This window comes from Hoplias malabaricus, chromosome 5 (genome assembly GCF_029633855.1).
Source record: "Hoplias malabaricus isolate fHopMal1 chromosome 5, fHopMal1.hap1, whole genome shotgun sequence".
Classification (NCBI taxonomy): domain Eukaryota; kingdom Metazoa; phylum Chordata; class Actinopteri; order Characiformes; family Erythrinidae; genus Hoplias; species Hoplias malabaricus.
Window position 1 is genome coordinate 40,929,966 of NC_089804.1, and position 19,230 is coordinate 40,949,195.

Sequence of the window (19,230 nt, forward strand, 5' to 3'; positions counted from 1 at the left end):
CAAATAAAACGACTCAATGCTGGAATTATTCAAATAATGTAACCCCTCCCCTTTTGTCCTGAAACATGTGGTGGGTGCTCATCAAATGCACATCAAAACATAAATGACTGTGGCTATAAAAGAATGATGCTTTATGCCTGTGCTCTCTCACAGCTCTGAAACTCAGAACACAGCGGTTTGACTTGAAGGAGTCTGTAGCCAAATTCAATTTGAGATACACTTCAAAGAGAGCAATAGTCACAAAGGCAGGTTGTGTATAAGATAAAGGTGTTGCTGAGGGCTCTGCAGGGTTTTTTGGTGTGTGATGGTGTTTTGGTCAAGATTTGAAGATTAAATGTAAAGTCACTGTTGACCCCTCGATGTGTGTGTGCACTGTATTCCACAGCTGAGTGTGTGTAAACACGTAGGGAAGCCTGCTTCTCGCTGAAAGGTGCAGATAGCGTTGGCTATATTCTAAAACATCATTAAACTTCACTTTCTGAGGTTTAATCACAAAAACAAACCTGATCAATAGAAAAAAACAGTGACACAGAGGACATGCAGTTTTCCTGTTACTGCAGAAAAGAACAGTTTTGGCTCCCACAGTGTTCCCTGACTTTGGACAAATCTGAACAACAACAGCCTTTGTTTTATATTTAAATTTGATTGAGACATTTTGCGGCTTCCTCCTTGGGACGAGCTCCTCCTCAGACAGAGTTTAAACGAGAGGAACCTTCCACCGAAGCAAAATGTGCTAAATGTGAGTGAGTGAGTTACGAAGCACACTGTAGATGTTGATATTGGGTTAAATTGATGTTGTGACGTCGACTGACGTCGTATCCACGTCTGCGTTGATGGCCCCTGACCACATTTTAACTGTCCAACAAGTGTCATCACACTAGAGACGTGCCTTTTACAGGATTGCATCTTTAAGCTGTAATTCTGATGGTGAGGTGACACCCATCTCTTCACTGTTCAGCACAAAGTTACTTGGCCTGGCCTTGTCACTGCACCACAGAAGCAGGTCACTGCACTAGCAGCACCCTTAACACACACACACACACACACACACACACACACTACAACCTCGCTCCCCTGCAACCCCCACTCACCCCCACCCCCCACCCCCCTCTTTCTTTCCTCTTATTCGCCTCCACAGGCTGCACTTCGAGTGAAAACGTTCCTTGTGTGAAGCACTCCATCCACAACAGAGCTCCGGGCTGCTCTCTGTAAACTACAAAAGGCCAAATAATGTCCTGCGATTCGCTGCAGTGTGTTTGAACACTGCTCTCGCGCTAATGGACGCTGTGGAGAAACCCACGGAGAAAACACAAGTAGCTGAACATTTACACACGCCATAAAACACTGTGCCGAAGCTCCGAAAAGAACAAAGCAGAAGGAGGTGAGAAGCTACAACCCGCGTAAAACCTGTTTGAACCGAAGTGGAATGCGCCATTGATTTTAAATATTTAGTCGCACGCAAAAGCATTAAATCAGATTTAAAACAGCTCCCACTTCAGCAGAACTCCATCGTCAGGACACTTCAGAGAGACGACACTCAGAAACTGCCAACTCGGCATCCACAAGTTTAAAAGCGTCCACGCACTCGTCAGACGCCGAAGAAACCCGAGATGGTTTTGCAACAAAGAACTTGGTTCAGAAAGAGAGGTCTCCTACCGCAGAGTGTGCTGTGTTCTTTCCCTCGCTCCTGCAGTAATTCCCACTCGCTTTTCCTGGTCAGTTTCCGCCGCGCTCCCACTTCTGAGACGTTCCCTCTCCTCGCGCTCAGCACCGAATGAGCTCCGCGCAGCTCCGCGCACGGGACCCGTTTCTATGGCACCCTTAGGAAGCCAGTCACCGTTCAGCGCAAGATGCCGTACTGCAAAGTGTCTAGGGACTAGATACAGCCGAATGTAGACACTCAACAACCCTGCGGCTAATGCCATTCAGCTCCAAAGCCCACTACCACCACAGGCGCTGTCCGTAGTCTATTATCAATCACACCAGCCATCACTTTATCTCTAATGAATAAGAGGGAGAAGGCTGCTTAGACCCAGATTATGTCTTTCATGTCTGTGGATGAGGTTTGCACATCAGCTGGAGAGCCTCATACATTTCAAACGGAGTGGAGAGAAAAAAGGGCTCTTATCTGTAAGATGCAGAGAGATACAAATGACCAGGAATAAAGCCCTTCATGTGAAAATCTACAGCCTGCTTCCCTCTGATGCAGCGAACACAGATTTATTCCTGAGGAAAGAGAGTTATCTGTAAAATCACATTTACATCATTCACACTAAGGTCTGCGCGTGTCACGGTGGTGTTATGCAGCATCTGTGATCTGTGGTTCACGCATCAGTGCATTAGTATTCTCCTAAACCTCCAAGGCTCTGGTCTGATGGCATGACTCCAAGCAAAAGATGTTGCAGTAGCTCCTAGCCTAGTTCTGGACCGATTAGCATGATACAGTGACTACATTAAGAGGGGGATGTGCTCTCTCTCTCTCTGTCTCTCTCTCTCTCTCACACACACACACACAGTGTCTGTGTCTCTCTTTGGGGTTTTATTTTAGTAGTAGACAGCAACATGAATCTATCTTACAGCCAGAGGCATTATGAAGCATATGATGCTCATCATGCACCTGCACCTCAGGTCGGCGTATTATTCCAATAAAGTCATGTAGTGACACGCTGCCAACAGCAGCCACTGCCCGCCCCCCCCCCCCCCAAACAGAAGACACCATTCTTCTTCATCTCCCAGCAGCGGTGTTTGCTCACATCATCACAACTCACTAAGAGCTCCTTTTAAACCCCACGGGCTGTGTATTAGTCTCCTGTTAAACTGTTCATTCTCTTCAGATTAAACCCATAGACCTCTCAGCGGGCCCCAACATTAGAAGCTTGGGTTTTTAAAGTGATGGTTTCCCTTGGTGTGGGCACTGGTCGCTAGATTAGCCTTAGGTTAAACTCTATAGGTTTTACATACGAAGCTGTTTTCTAGTGAAGTCTACGTCCCTTACTTCCACTGATCTTTAGCCGTGGGAGAGTTCCCTTAGAGCCTCAGTGGACAATCAGGACCGGGGTGTCCTCATCTGTCTGACATCAGGCCAACTTTGACTATGGGACAGCACCTGCACATCCCACAGAACCCTCCTCAGGATTTGGATCATGACTCATCTCTAAATCTTTATTAATATAATTCTTAACAAATTCAACTTTCATTTAGAATATGGTTCTAAACTTCACTGGTCTCAGTTTGCTTTCCTCCGGTGTCACCCAGAGGAGGCTGAGTTGCCTTTTTGGGGTTTGGTTCCTCTCTAAGTGTCTTTCTTAAGCGCCGAGGGACTTTTACCCTCAGATTTGTGACAACACCAAACACCAAAGTCAAACTGAATTTGGATTGAATCCCAGTGCCCTCCACCTGGGCCTTACATCTGCAGAGCGCCTGGTTCCTCCTTACACCATTCACCTCAAAGTCAAGCCGAAGTCAAAAACACACAGAGGGTTGAGACTGTGTTGCTCTGAGGCCCACGGTGCTGCAGTAAACACTAGTATATACTAATTGTAAAAAATTTAAAGGTCCCCGATGCTAACAGAAAAACAATAAAGAGACGTAAGCACCTAACAGATTCAAGTCTGTGGAGCGACTAGTGCAGTTCCTACAGACTTTAATGTGTTAGGTCCCTGTGTCACTTTATTGCTGAACGTACACCGCTTTACGGCCTCGCTCCCACACCTCAGCACCTGAGACATCCTTTGTAAAGCCTTATTGAGCAACATCGGAACTGACTTTCCTCATGTTCACGCTCCTGCATTTATTAGTCTCGATGTTCCCAGCTGCAGCCGACCGTCCTCTGGGTCTAGTGCCATTTGTCTCCGTGGCCCTGGTTATGGAAGTGTTTTCTGTTTTATTTGTGCTTTTGAAGTGAACTTGCACCAGTTTGAGGTCATTTTGGAATTTGTGGTTGAGGCTAATAGCCAATAAACAAATCAAACACCTACATTTATTCAGTTTAACTGAGTTATAACATGACTCCAAGATTCAGTGTTGACGCTGGCTGCTGTTATTGCTTCCTCCCTGCTCTGCCTTTCTGTGAGACACTCATTTACCTGAACAACCACGAGGTGGATTTTCTGAATAAACAGGTTCTCTCGCATTTTAGATCTGTGTGATTTGGTCAGATAAATAAGAGCCTTGTGGGATAAGCATGCATCTCCCAAGAAAGTAGTTTTGCAGGAGAAAGAAAAACCTTATTACGTTTTAATGGAAGTGGATGTAAAAAAATTTATTCAAAGTAATTTTAGAGCATTTCCATTGGTCTATTGGAGATACATGTTTTTAATCGGACAGCAACGATGTGAGTGATTATGGAGTGAATCACAAGTGTCACAAGTTCTACAAAATAAAAATAAATCAAGCAAAATTCTTAAAATCAAGAGCAGAAAGTATATGTTGTGAAAGCAAAACAGACAAAAATATACATCAGAAGTATGTATTTATAGGCTAAGCACCAGCCTTTAATATGAAAGTGTCAAACAAATAAATACAGTGGAATTTGAGTTCCTAACTTGTGTTTATTGATAGTCAGAAAACATGTTATTTCTTATTAATTCAAGGAATAAGGTTTAAAAGACCGTTGGTCCCAATCCCCCCCCAACGGTGTTCGGAAACTCTAATAGGCGTCTTGCCTGTGACGTAGATGGTGGACAACAACTCTAGAAGTTGCACAAAATGACGAAAAGGTGTGTTGTTTTTGGCTGCAATAATTCAATGTACAGTGGGACATCTGTGCACAAATGGCCCAAAGATCCCAAAATATCCAGAAAATGGACTACATTTGTCAACTTTAAACGGGCACTTTGGAAAGGACCATCCGCTCACTCCGTTATCTGTAGCTCATTTCACTGGTGCTTTTCCAACAATATGGGCATGTAAGGACACCAACGAAAGGTGTTCAAGAGCCTCTGTAACATGGAGGTAAACAGGGTAAGGACACTTACTTCGCCTGTTTTAGTTGGTGTTAGTTAACGTTAGCTTGACTTGCTAAACTCGGTGGCTCAGATTATACTCGGCTACGTAGCTGCATTACGGAGGTTTATAGTGTCGGATGAATTCGAGTTCGACTTTGATCACATTTACAAGAATAACGGTACCTCTAAATTTGAGTTTAGCTTATTGCTAGGCTACTGTCATGAATAATTTTGGTTATTTAGCTAGCTAGATACTGTCATAACAGTCAGTCATAATGGTGTTTTACCGCGGCGTTGTTCAGCTGTTGTCCACCAGTGACGTCACGGTTGCGTTCAAGAATTTCCGTAGCGAGCTCGGGTTTTTCCGTCAATTTAATAAAATTGTCAGTTTTAAAGCAAATTAAGCTGCTATTTTCATTTTAATTCATACTTATATTTGTCAGTAACTAAAATAATGTCAAATATTCATGGAGGTCCATTAAGTGGTGCTTAGCCTTTAAAAGATTCTCATTGTTTTTGTTTTTTGTATTTTTCCAATTCACAAGGCATTTTTATCCTCTTTCTAACATATATTCAATGGTGGTTGTTGGTTCAATTCCTAATTCTACCTACCCTTAGATAATCCAGGACATTAAATTGATATGTATTTTTGTTTCCATGGGTGTATGCAGTTTATGATGTTAATCTAATTATTCTTTCATAGCACATCAGTAATTTGGAACCTGACAGCTGCAATCATTGAAATACACAAACAACACATGGGAGTAGACTGAATTTGATTATACTTAGAGGCCCATGAGAGTGCTTGGTCTAAAAAAAAGCATACAGTACAAAGCTTATTCTCATGGAAATTACATACTGATTATTCATACACTCATTTGCATCTGCTAGGCTTTGCCATGCAGCCTAGTGTCATCCACTAATTGAATGGTGTGCAAACACTGCATTGAAGTTTTAATTGGCGATTGGTTTCCTGGCCCTCAGGGTCTGTGTAGATCAAGGTTACTACGAGATCTTACCAGAGCAGCACTGACTGAGGCCAAATAATTTAGGGCTCATATTAACCACAAATTTGTGTTGATTTTTCAAGTGGATGACGGCACCAGCCTCAGAGTCATATTAATATTTCACTCATGGGGTTAAACGGCAAAAAGTTTACCTTTAATCACAGTGGTTATAATTGTCACATTGATTATGAACACACAGTGTGCCAATGGGTGCTGTAAATATAAACACACCTTTGTTAATCTCCATTGAACTCTCTGTGATCAGATAATGAACATAGACCACGAGGGGAAAACAAAAATGGGCAAAAACACAAGACTAAAGTGAATCATTTTGATCTCTGGTCCTTCAACGACAAGAAAGTGCTTCAAGAACTGTGATTAATTTATAGTCGCTATATCCACATTGGTTTAGGTTTGCGTTACGTCCTTATCAATCACTGCACTATGTAGTTAGACCCACAAAACCCAGTTATCACTTCATTGTGCCAAAACAAGTCTTATCTTAGCTGTGTCCAGAACTGCTATTAATTCTCTGGGGGAACTGAGGCATTTGGGATGGACCACGGCACAGTGGAAACATATGTCATGGTCAGACAAATCATATTTTCAAGCCTGTTTTTCTCTGAACCAAAAAAATCAAAAATCAAAAAAATCATGAAGTCATTTTTATTGTTATAGAGTGGACAATGAGTGGACACTGTTTAACAACTTCAGCAGCACTGCTGTGTCAGATCCACACACCAACACACTTCCCACACATCACTGCAGCACTGAAAATAATCCAACACACAAATCATACCTTCTCTGTGAGGGTCCTGACCATTGAACGCATAGGATCAAAGGGGGCAAACGAAGTATGCAGAGCTACAGATGGGCTACAGTCATTAATTGTATAATAACTATTTGTTCCTGTAGAATGGACAGTGAGTATATATTGTGGTATGACGTTACAGCAGTTAGATTTGTCTGTTGTATTGTCTCTTCTCCTTTTAAAAACAAGTATTTTGAACTTGACTGGATTGCCCTCAGCCAAAGAGAATATGAAATTCACATAAGGGTTAACTCTAGAGAGCAGTGATGTCCTGGTCCTGAGTTGAGTCTGTTAATATTGAGTATTGAGTCCTGATCCGATACTTTAATTTTCCTCGTTATAAATCGGACTCAATGCTGATCTTTGAGATTGGATAGGGACATCTCTAATGAAGAGTGTAAACGACTGCAGAACAGTTTTTGCTCTTTATATTGTTATATTGTCAATAAAAGGCCAATATAAAGGTTCAGAAACTATTTAATTTCAAAGCTTAATAAAATTTTTCACATGGGTGACTGTCTGTGAGGAGTGTGGTGTGTTCTCCCTGTGTCTGCGTAGGTTTCCTCCGGGTGACTGTCTGTGAGGAGTGTGGTGTGTTCTCTCTGTGTCTGCATGGGTTTCCTCCGGGTGACTGTCTGTGAAGAGTGTGGTGTGTTCTCCCTGTGTCTGCGTGGGTTTCCTCCGGGTGACTGTCTGTGAGGAGTGTGGTGTGTTCGCCCTGGGTCTGCGTGTGTTTCCTCCAGGTGACTGTCTGTGAGGAGTGTGGTGTGTTCTCCCTGTGTCTGCGTAGGTTTCCTCCGGGTGACTGTCTGTGAGGAGTGTGGTGTGTTCTCTCTGTGTCTGCGTGGGTTTCCTCCGGGTGACTGTCTGTGAAGAGTGTGGTGTGTTCTCCCTGTGTCTGCGTGGGTTTCCTCCGGGTGACTGTCTGTGAGGAGTGTGGTGTGTTCGCCCTGGGTCTGCGTGTGTTTCCTCCAGGTGACTGTCTGTGAGGAGTGTGGTGTGTTCGCCCTGTGTCTGCGTGGGTTTCCTCCGGGTGACTGTCTGTAAGAGTGTGGTGTGTTCTCCCTGTGTCTGCGTGGGTTTCCTCCGGGTGACTGTCTGTGAGGAGTGTGGTGTGTTCTCCCTGTGTCTGCGTGGGTTTCCTCCGGGTGACTGTCTGTAAGGAGTGTGGTGTGTTCTCCCTGTGTCTGCATGGGTTTCCTCCGGGTGACTGTCTGTGAGGAGTGTGGTGTGTTCTCCCTGTGTCTGCGTGGGTTTCCTCCGGGTGACTGTCTGTGAGGAGTGTGGTGTGTTCTCCCTGTGTCTGTGTGGGTTTCCTCCAGGTGCTCCGGTTTCCTCCCACAGTCCAAAAACACACGTTGGTGGGTGGATTGGCGACTTAAAAGTGTCCGTAGGTGTGAGTGTGTGTGTGAATGTGTGAGTGTGTGTGATGCCCTGTGAAGGACTGGTGCCCCCTCCAGGGTGTATTCCCGCCTTGCGCCCAATGATTCCAGGTAGGCTCTGGACCCACTGCGACCCTGAACTGGATAAGCACTTACAGATAATGAATGAATGAATATAAAGACTATTATAATAGTCTATTGAAGACTATTGTAAGAAATGTATACTGTGAAATATCATTAATAGAATATTTGTGGAAAGTCAGGTGACAGTTGGGCAAAGCGCATAAATATTTCGCTAGTTATTACTGGCTTTCAGACGGAATAAAATTGTTAGTATCCACCTCTTCTCCCATTGACTGTCGAGGCTTTGCCTGACTTGTTAACCTCAGCCCAGTGCTGTTAAGCAGAGGAGAAATTTAACACAATTACGGATGAAATGTCACAGCCGCTCGTAACCGGTGGATCCGCCACTGGAAATTAGATTTCTGAAATGGGTCCATTTGGACGTAGCTCTCCTCCTAACATCCCCTACCCACTCTAAATCAGTTTCCCTGTCCTACCAACAGAGAAGGTTATTATTTGATTTCCCTTGGCCACAGACCTCAGCCAGGCTTTAACTTGTCCCTTTGTTCTCCCTTTCCTCCTTCTGCTGAAGTGTCCTTAAGAACCACCAGAGACACTTCTGGATCTGGAGCTGGAAATGTTTACTTCACCATCAAAATGCATTTTTGCTTGTTACAATTCTTAATCTGCTCAACATTTCAGTGTGATCTTTGGCTGATTGACCTCTTCACGATGCTCCATAGGAGGAGGCAGGCTGGTCAGTCACACACACACTCTGTCTCTGTCACATCTGTGTCACACACAATGTTTTAACGTGTGCAGAATGAGGCATGGATTTTTTTTGGGATGAAATAACCATGGACTTTCCAGGATAAAACTAAAAATGTTCCCCTAAAATCCCAATACTCACTCCCAAGCCAGTGGTGCTTTCTCACGTGCAAGTATACCATGGAGCAGTCTGGAAAATTCTGTTCTGTTTATTCTGAAGTCACTGCTGACAATAGCACACAGACCCTCTTATTGTGTGTGTTTTGATTTTTGATTTATTTTTAATTTTTTTTATAAAATGTCCAAATTTTGTAATATTTCTTGCCATGAAATGTTTCATGAAAATGATTTATTCATTATCTGTAACCCTTATCCAGTTCAGGGTTGCAGTGGGTCCAGAGCCTACCTGGAATCATTGGGCGCAAGGCGGGAATACACCCTGGAGGAGCGACAGTCCTTCACAGGGCAACACACACACACTCACACACACACTCACACATTCACTCACACACTCACACCTATGGACACTTTTGAGTCGCCAATCCACCTACCAGCGTGTGTTTTTGGACTGTTCACAGACAGTCACCCAGAGGAAACCCACGCAGACACAGAGAGAACACACCACACTCCTCACAGACAGTCACCCGGAGGAAACCCACGCAGACACAGGGTGAACACGCCACACTCCTCACAGACAGTCACCCGGAGGAAACCCACGCAGACACAGGGAGAACACACCACACTCCTTACAGACAGTCACCCGGAGGAAACCCTTGCAGACACAGAGATAACACACCACACCCTCACAGACAGCGACCTGGAGGAAACCCACACAGACACAGAGAGAACACACCACACTCCTCACAGACAGTCACCCGGAGGAAACCCACGCAGACACAGGGTGAACACGCCACACTCCTCACAGACAGTCACCCGGAGGAAACCCACGCAGACACAGGGTGAACACGCCACACTCCTCACAGACAGTCACCCGGAGGAAACCCACGCAGACACAGGGAGAACACACCACACTTCTCACAGACAGTCACCCGGAGGAAACCCTTGCAGACACAGAGAGAACACACCACACCCTCACAGACAGCGACCTGGAGGAAACCCACACAGACACAGAGAGAACACACCACACTCCACGAACCCACAACCTCAGGGTGCTCCGGTTTCCTCCCACAGTCCAAAAACACGCGCTGGTAGGTGGATTGGTGACTCAAACGTGTCCATAGGTGTGAGTGTGTGAGTGAGTGTGTGAGTGTGTGTTGCCCTGTGAAGGACTGGCACCCCCTTCAGGGTGTATTCCTGCCTTGCGCCCAATGATTCCAGGTAGACCCACCGTGACCCTGAATGAGATAAGCGGTTACAGGATGGAGGGATGTTTTTATTGCATTTTACACAATGTCCCAACTTTTCTGGAAATAGGGTTTGTAGATTATGCAACGTGTAAATGCAGAAAAAGCCTGTAACATCACTGTGTTTTTGTGATACAGTGCTAAGTGAAGAGATTAGATGTCAGTGTGATGGTGTGAAACAAAGCGTGAGAACAGGCCTGACGTTATTTCTCCCATTTGCTCTTTGAGTGTGGCTCAGATCGAAGCAAAATACTGCAGATAATGTCAGAAAGCTGGCACTGAGAGTTTAACACTGGATTACGCCGTCACAGGGGAGAGCTCGGGTGAGTGGGGACACAGATATCGATGATAAATCAGACAAATCCAGAGACATTTTATTACTGAATGGAGTCCTTTGTGAACATCTGTTCTGTAATTGACAAAGTCCAGGAGAAGTTCTTGGCAGTGGCATTCCTGAGTTCCTGAGACACACACACACACACACACACACACAATGAGGTTGAATAAATACCTCATGGATCTACAGGATTTCTCTTGCACAGACTGGACTCTGACTCTGAGAGAGAGAGAGAGAGAGAGAGAGAGAGAGAGAGAGGGAGAGAGAGAGAGAGAGCTATTTTCCGAGCCGAGTGTGTGTTATTTATTCATGGTCACATATTGCAGCACAAGAGTCAGTAGCACTGGAATGATCTGGAGAGTGCTCTGCAGGGGATCAGTCTGATAATACCATTCTACTGTGGCCTGACACTTCTCAGCACCATGCAAATATTTAGTGTCCTGTGGCAACTTAACTGGGGAAGATCTCTGATTGAAAGTGTTCACATTTCCTCATTCTTCGTATTTTCTTCGATTTCCTTTAGTCTCCTTCAGTCTGTAAAACACTGGAGGTTCTGTAAAACACAGAGATCCTGGCTCTGATTGCCCTCCACTGGTCAACTGTCAAGTCCAGTCCTGCCTTATCTTGTTTTGTTTGAGAGGAAGTGCAATTGACTTAACCCTCAAGGCGACACTTGAGCAGAATCTGTGTTGTTTGAGATGAATGTGGTCTTGCCCTCGCTCTCAAAACGTCCGGAAGCAAACATACAGAAAGGCAGCAGTGGGGTTTTTTAAATTCCAAAAATTTCATAAAATATCATCTACATTTAAACAAATAAAGGGGTCACACTGTGGTGTCGCTTCCACACATCTCCACTGACCTGTGTCACCCATTGTCTGTGAGGTGTGTTCTCCCTGTGTCTGTGTGGGTTCCCCCTGGTTTGTATCCTCATTCTACGTTTTCCACGCAAAAGATTCCATGGTGAATATCATCTCTGTCCAATTAAAAACATGTCTAAAATAGCAACTTTACAGAAGAAGAAAAAGACATTCTTGGCTTTCAATGGAAGTAATTTTAAAAAATGTATTCCAAGCCATTTTTGGAGCATTTCTATTGGTCAATTCATCATGAGTGTTTCACACAGTGCAGTAAAGTAAAAATGGATAAAAATGGAGATACAGGCTTTTCATTGGACAGTGATGGTATGTGCATTGGCAGTGCGCTGTGAGACACTGGTGCCCAATCAGGGGTGTGGTCTTTCCTTGCACCCAATGGCCCAGCCATGACCCTGAGCAGATGCAGTTACCAAACATTCGTTCATTCATTCATTCAGTCACTATCTGTAACCCTTATCCACTTCAGGGCGGCGGTGGGTCCGGACTCTACTCGGAATCACTGGGCGCAAGGTGGGATCACACCCTGGAGGGGGCACCAATCCTTCACAGGGCTACACACACTCACACACTCACACCTATGGACACTTTTGAGTCTCCAATCCACCTACCAACGTGTTTTTTTGGGCTGTGGGAGGAAACTGGAGCACCCGGAGGAAACCCATGCAGACACAGGGAGAACACACCACACTCCTCACAGACAGTCACCCGGAAGAAACCCACACAGACATAGGGAGAACACACCACACTCCTCACAGACAGTCACCCGGAGGAAACCCACGCAGACACAGGGAGAACACACCACACTCCTCACAGACAGTCACCCGGAGGAAACTCACGCAGACACAGAGAGAACACACCACACTCCTCACAGACAGTCAGTAAGAACTGATGACTATGGTTCAGTTCCCTGCTCAGGTAAAGCTCAGTTCGGTAAAACTCATATGATCAGTTTGTCTGTACATCACACTCCAAATGACTATTTAAAGGCATAAAAGGTAAACATATAAAGGGATATATGTTTAAAACTACTCTGTTTGCAAGTAATTTAAATCCTCAGTTAACAGTGGCCTTATAAAACATGGTATTTTTTAAATATTATTTTTATTTTTTCTCATGAAGCTCATAAGAGCTTACACTTCATTTATAAATAACATTACTCATTAAGATATTTAATTTTGAATAAGTCCTGCTAATAGAAGCTGTAAATAAAAATGTAAATGTAATAAATAGGTTAATAACGTTTAATGGCTGTAGCAGTATCAGCATGAGGGGTTTGGCATTGGCTGGATGCTGCAGCAGCTGCCCCTCCCAGTGTATGACCTTTGCTTCTTGGCAGACTTGCTGTGGAATCTTGCAGTGAGGCGACTGAGGCCAGCGGCAGGCCTCCATTCATCTAGCATTAATGCCTGTGGCTTCCTGCTACCAGAGCCATTTCTCCTTTCCTGCCTCAACAGCAGGCAGCTCCTCACCCAGCCCTCACCTTATTCTAAAGATGAGCATTTCACACATTATGTAAATCCTTCATCACTAATCTGCTATAGGAAACATATAACTGACGCCTGATGTTACAGACCCCATCTTTAATATCGGAATAAGCTGAAATACTAATGAAATAATTGCAGAATAAGGCCAGCGTGGGCAGTGTTGCTTTCAGAAGATTAAGAAAACATTTCAAATAAGTCGAGCAACACACTGGACACACTGTGTTTAAAAACTCCAGCAGCACTGCTGTGTCTGATCCACTCTACACCAGCACAACACACACTAACACACCACCACCACGTCAGTGTCACTGCAGCGCTGAGAATGATCTACCACCACATCACACCTGCTCTGTGGGGGTCCTGAGGGGATAAGAAAGTGGACTACAGTGTGTAAGTGTAGAACTACAGAGTGCTCCTGTGTGGTCAGTGGAGCTGAGAGAATGGACATTTTCAAAACTATATATTTTCCTCATCAAACGCACCTCAAACCATGGAAGAATAAATCTGTTGGAAAATACTGACAGAGTGACAGTGGCATGAGGATTAACTGACTGAAGATCAGTTGTAGCACATAAAAGCAAATGGACTTCTTGCAGAAGGGGGAAGAAAGCACGGAAAACAGCGTTTCTGGGGCAACAGTGAGATTTAACTTTTCTGAGGCAAGAGTGATTCGTGCTCGTTTATAGGTAACACCCAGAGGCTTTTCCTGTCCTTGTGGTTAGGGCCTGGGTGATGAGAGCCCTGCGGCATTTTATTTGATTTCTTAGATGATGTAAACTCAGAGTGGCAGTTAAATCTGTGTCTTGCTCCATGGTGTGTGTGTGTGTTTACCACCATCTCAAGTTAGAATCCATCTTAATTTGGCCTCATCTCAGAAGACATGTCCTCTATCCGCCAGCAAAGTGGTTTGCCAGTGTTTTGGTCGTAGCACAGCTTAGGTTTTTACTCATCTGTAAACTTAACTGGAGAAGAATATAATCTCACAAGAAGATATTTAATCAGAGAACATGGTTTTTGAAAAAAATCTTAATTTGACTGAATCAAAACGACCCGTGTGTTTCCTTGGAAATGTGTGAAAAGGTGATGGTACTGCAAAACAAATCTCACTCAAATAAAACAAAGTGGAGTGACCACTATAAAGTGTCCTGTTTTTTTTTTCAGCTTAATAAACAAATGCTGGCTGGAGGTTGGACAAACATTTCTCGACCGAAGTGAGTAACTGATTTAGTAAAATTACACTAACAATGTTTAGTTAGGGCGGCATGGTGGCACAGCAGGTTGTGTTGCAGTCACACAGATACCGGGACCTGGAGGTTATGGGTTCGATTCCTGCTCCGGGTGACTGTCTGTGAGGAGTGTGGTGTGTTCTCCCTGTGTCTGCGTGGGTTTCCTCCAGGTGACTGACTGTGAGGAGTGTGGTGTGTTCTCCCTGTGTCTGTGTGGGTTTCCTCCGGGTGACTGTCTGTGAGGAGTGTGGTGTGTTCTCTCTGTGTCTGCATGGGTTTCCTCCGGGTGACTGTCTGTGAGGAGTTGGTGTGTTCTCCCTGTGTCTGTGTGGGTGTCCTCCGGGTGACTGTCTGTGAGGAGTGTGGTGTGTTCTCTCTGTGTCTGCGTGGGTTTCCTCCGGGTGACCGTCTGTGAGGAGTGTGGTGTGTTCTCCCTGTGTCTGTGTGGGTTTCCTCCGGGTGACTGTCTGTGAGGAGTGTGTTGTGTTCTCCCTGTGTCTGCGTGGGTTTCCTCTGGGTGACTGTCTGTGAGGAGTGTGATGTGTTCTCTCTGTGTCTGTGTGGGTTTCCTCCAGGTGTCTGTCTGTGAGGAGTGTAGTGTGTTCTCCCTGTGTCTACGTGGGTTTCCTCCGGGTGACTGTCTGTGAGGAGTGTGGTGTGTTCTCCCTGTGTCTGCGTGGGTTTCCTCCAGGTGACTGTCTGTGAGGAGTGTGGTGTGTTTACCCTGTGTCTGCGTGGGTTTCCTCCGGGTGACTGTCTGTGAGGAGTGTGGTGTGTTCTCTCTGTGTCTGTGTGGGTTTCCTCCGGGTGACTGTCTGTGAGGAGTGTGATGTGTTCTGTGAGGAGTGTGGTGTGTGGTGTGTCCTCCCTGTGTCTGCGTGGGTTTCCTCCGGGTGACTGTCTGTGAGGAGTTGGTGTGTTCTCCCTGTGTGTGCGTGGGTTTCCTCTGGGTGACTGTCTGTGAGGAGTGTGGTGTGTTCTCCCTGTGTCTGCGTGGGTTTCCTCCGGGTGACTGTCTGTGAGGAGTTGGTGTGTTCTCCCTGTGTCTGCGTGGGTTTCTTCTGGGTGCTTCGGTTTCCTCCCACAGTCCAAAAACACACGTTGGTAGGTGGATTGTCGACTCAAAAGTGTCCGTAGGTGTGTGTGTGTCTGTGTTGCCCTGTGAAGGACTGGCGCCCCCTCCAGGGTGTATTCCCACCTTGCGCCCAATGATTCCAGGTAGGCTCTGGACACACCGCGACCCTGAACTGGATAAGGGTTACAGATAATGAATGAATGAATGAATGTTTAGTTATTTTGGTACAGTACCTAGCAAAAGTGTGATAGCTGTGGTAATCTTTTTGAACAATATATTTATCGCATGATAAATGCTCCTCTGTGGGTGGGCAGTGTGAGACAGAGGATACCACAAGGTAGAGCTGGGTAATGAATCTCACCTACCACTCACTGTCTATATGCAGAGTCACTGTACGCTGTAAGACACACTGGATAGTTTACTATAAATAAAACTGAGAAACCTTTTGTCTTAAAAAAGTGAACAAAAAAACATAACAGTTTACGCCTAAAAAGCAAATTGATTTAATATATTTCCCAGTGATGGACGAAGTACAGAAATCAAATACAGATACACAAGGTAAAATATTACTCTGGTAAAAGTATGATGATTCATCATGGCTCTAACGTCCTGGTGTCGTCTCTGTAACAAGACTCTGGTTCATCGCCTCATTTCAGATAAAAACACTTCAGAGTCTCTCACGGTTTCAGCAACATTTCACTACAGTGTCATTAATGACTCCGTCACTGATCTCTATTAAAAGTGTCATAAATAATAAAGGTCCATCAGGTAGAACCCAGCTGCTGTGGAGTTACAGTTTAAGATTCATCAGCAACTTAGATACAAGTTTAAAGTTAATGATAACAATAAAACGTAAACATCATAGGCCTTGGTTCATAAAGAAACTCACCAAAACAGGGACAGAGTTCAGAGGAAGTTAACAGAGACACTTAGTTTTTGTACTTTTTTACAGACACCAAGTAAATAAAATATTGATTTCTATTTAGTTATTCATTCATTCATTCATTCATTCATTCTGTAAGCGCTTTTCCAGTTCAGGGTCACGGTGGGTCCAGAGCCTACCTGGAATCATTGGGCGCAAGGCAGGAATACACCCTGGAGTGGATGCCAGAGGAAACCCACGCAGACACAGAGAAAACACACCACACTCCTCACAGACAGTCACCCGGAGGAAACCCACACAGACACAGGGAGAACACACCACACTCCTCACAGACAGTCACCCAGAGCGGGAATCGAACCCACAACCTCCAGGTCCCTGGAGCTGTGTGACTGTGACACCTACCTGCTGTACCACCATGCTGCCCCTATTTAGTTATATCCTCATGAATCTATTTATTAAAATACTATAATGTCTTTATTGAACCCTTAAAATGCGTAGGGAACAGGAAGCAAAGAAACAAGCAGCAATCTGGGCTTGGTGTGTGGTGAGAGTCAGGGACGTCACATGCCAGAAACCCCCATCTTTATAACAGAGAACCCCCACACAACACCACATCTCCTGACAAACCGAGCCAAACACACACACACACAAATAAAATACCCCTCAAATTAGCCCCTCAGCAAATGAAAGGGCAGACACTGCTCATACTGCGAGCTCCCTGTGAGTTCCCAGCACGTCTGCTGCCACAATACTAACACAAACTCATCCTTGCTTTCAAACAGCCATATGTTAGTGAATAAAAAGCACTGCATGAAGATGTCAGTTCCTCTGGTTAAAACAAATGCCTCCTGAAAGAGTTTCCTGACTCAGCAACAGCAAGCTGAAACAACAGAGGGATTTCACACTACAAAACTGTCCCCAGGGCTTTTCTCTTTATAACTAACTTAACCCTTCTATTTTTATTCAATTCAACCCTATTAATATATTAAAATACAGGGTTTACAGTGCTCTTACGTTAAAGTTACACATTACAAACTGTCAGTAACAAGAAACCTATTAATAAAACGTGCTGATGTTTAACGCAGAGTACTTTCAGTAGGTTCACACCTTTCTTCAGTGAATATGACGTTCCCTCATCAGACAAAACAAACTTCACAATGTAAACTCAACTAAAAAGACCCCAGCTCCAATGAGAGCCCCAGGTCATCAAACTTCTATCTGTGAATATCCTTTATTTTCTTCTTACACTTAAATGATATTACTGTAGTTTACCTGCTTCAAACGTCTACATTTCTTCAGCACAATTTTACCCTACACTTCACTCGCTTCAACAACTACAGCGTTGGTCTACTTTAACTACATTAAAAGTGGCTTTTTCTTTAAATTTCAAGCATTTACCTGAGCTGGAGAAGCCATGGCTGTGGTTGGTCAACAACACCAGGAAGTCCTGACATGTGTCTGAGTCCAGCAGAGGGCTTTCGTCCAGACAGAGGTCAACAATGAGGGCCACAGCCTTCTCGCAGAACACATCATGACCCTCAGGAGTATCAGCAGCACGCATTGTTCAATCTTTGCTCTGACAAGGTTTCTGTCTACAATCTAGGGCTGGGACGGAGCATGTGAACGGCAGCACATCAAAAATACATGACACTCCTTCTAGGTCTTGCTCTGTGGCAGATGCTGAGTGTGGGCATGTCTATGAGTGTGGATAGGTGCAGGTGCGAAGGGCTTAATGTAGCACCAAGAAGCCCTGTGTGCTCTGGGGCAAAAGCACTGCATAACATCAGATCAAAATCGGCTTTGCTTCATGGTTCAGTGCCCTTTATCCTTGTTCCTGCATTCATTCCTTTTTCCCTGCTCTTATCTTTTTCAGCCACTCTCTCACAGGAGAGTGACTAGACGGAGGGCGATGGCTGGAAAAGAGGAGGTTCCTCTGTTCACTCCTCCCCTTGTCCTCCACTTCTCTGCTTCCTCTAGCCAGACTGGAATGTGGTTATTTCCAAACACAACAAATTGATGTTCCCCTTCCCCAAGTCTCCGATCTTTTAATATTAATATTTAATAGTGCTCTACTGTGCTTTTCCTTTCTTGAAAATTCTCCAAGGCTTCACATGGCGTCTTGCGCAATACTGAAATTTATGGAATTGAGTATAATTCAGAGCTTTCAAAAGGAAATAATGAAGAGATAAATGCATTTTGTTTGAAGCCAATATTAAATTCTACTAGAAAAGCTCCTACACATGAGTGAAAGTAATCTTAATTCACACAGTGGTCATATATTTATACAAACATCATACTGTATTCATACATTTATAGTTATGTTTTAAATGTGTTTTTTATTAGAACTTTATTTAATTCATTTGGCTTTACATTTATTGAAGGGCCCAGGCGTCTCTGTCCCCCACAGCATCCACCAGCTCCTCCTGGGAGTTCCCAGGCACATTACGAGTGTGGCACATTACGGTCAACATTACGACTCCTTTTCCCATCCCTCGTGAACAAGACCCTGAGATACTTGGTAAAGGTTCTTACCCCAGACCTGAAGGGAGCATGCCATCAGTTTCTGGGAGATTAACATGGCCTGAGACTTGGAGGCGCAGACCCAAGTACCGACTGCTTCCTTCACACTCAGCTGAAAACTGTGCAAGTGAACGCTGGAGGCCTCCAAGCAACGAAGCCTAAAGAACAGCACTGTCTGCATATAGCAGGTAATATTGACATATTTTTGCTGTTTCTTATCATTTATGTAGGAACCCACTCTAAATTCAGGAAAGTGCTAACTATATGTTAGCGAAAGTAAACACAGAGCGAAAGTGCTACAAAACTAAACAGCTCCAGTTACAAATGAATTTCTGTGGGAATTCAAACAGTGAATAAAACTTACTTAGCCATAACAAACATAGTTTGTTTCCATTTTACTGAGTCAGGGCTGCGTACAAACGCCAGACCTTTTTTCCATCATGCTAACAGACTAGAGATCCAGCAAACGGTGAAGAAATATTCTCTGAT

General features: G+C 44.5%; 1 protein-coding gene across 1 annotated transcript in view; it reads right to left on the minus strand.

Moving 5' to 3' along the window:
* syt6b (synaptotagmin VIb) overlaps positions 1–18,051 on the minus strand; it is a 42,219-nt gene extending 24,168 nt beyond the window's left edge. The window contains exon 1 of the mRNA XM_066670987.1: positions 17,620–18,051. Coding sequence (XP_066527084.1) covers positions 17,620–17,782 — 163 coding nt within the window. The 5' untranslated portion in view covers positions 17,783–18,051. The remainder of the gene's footprint in view (positions 1–17,619) is intronic.
* Positions 18,052–19,230: the final 1,179 nt, after the last annotated feature.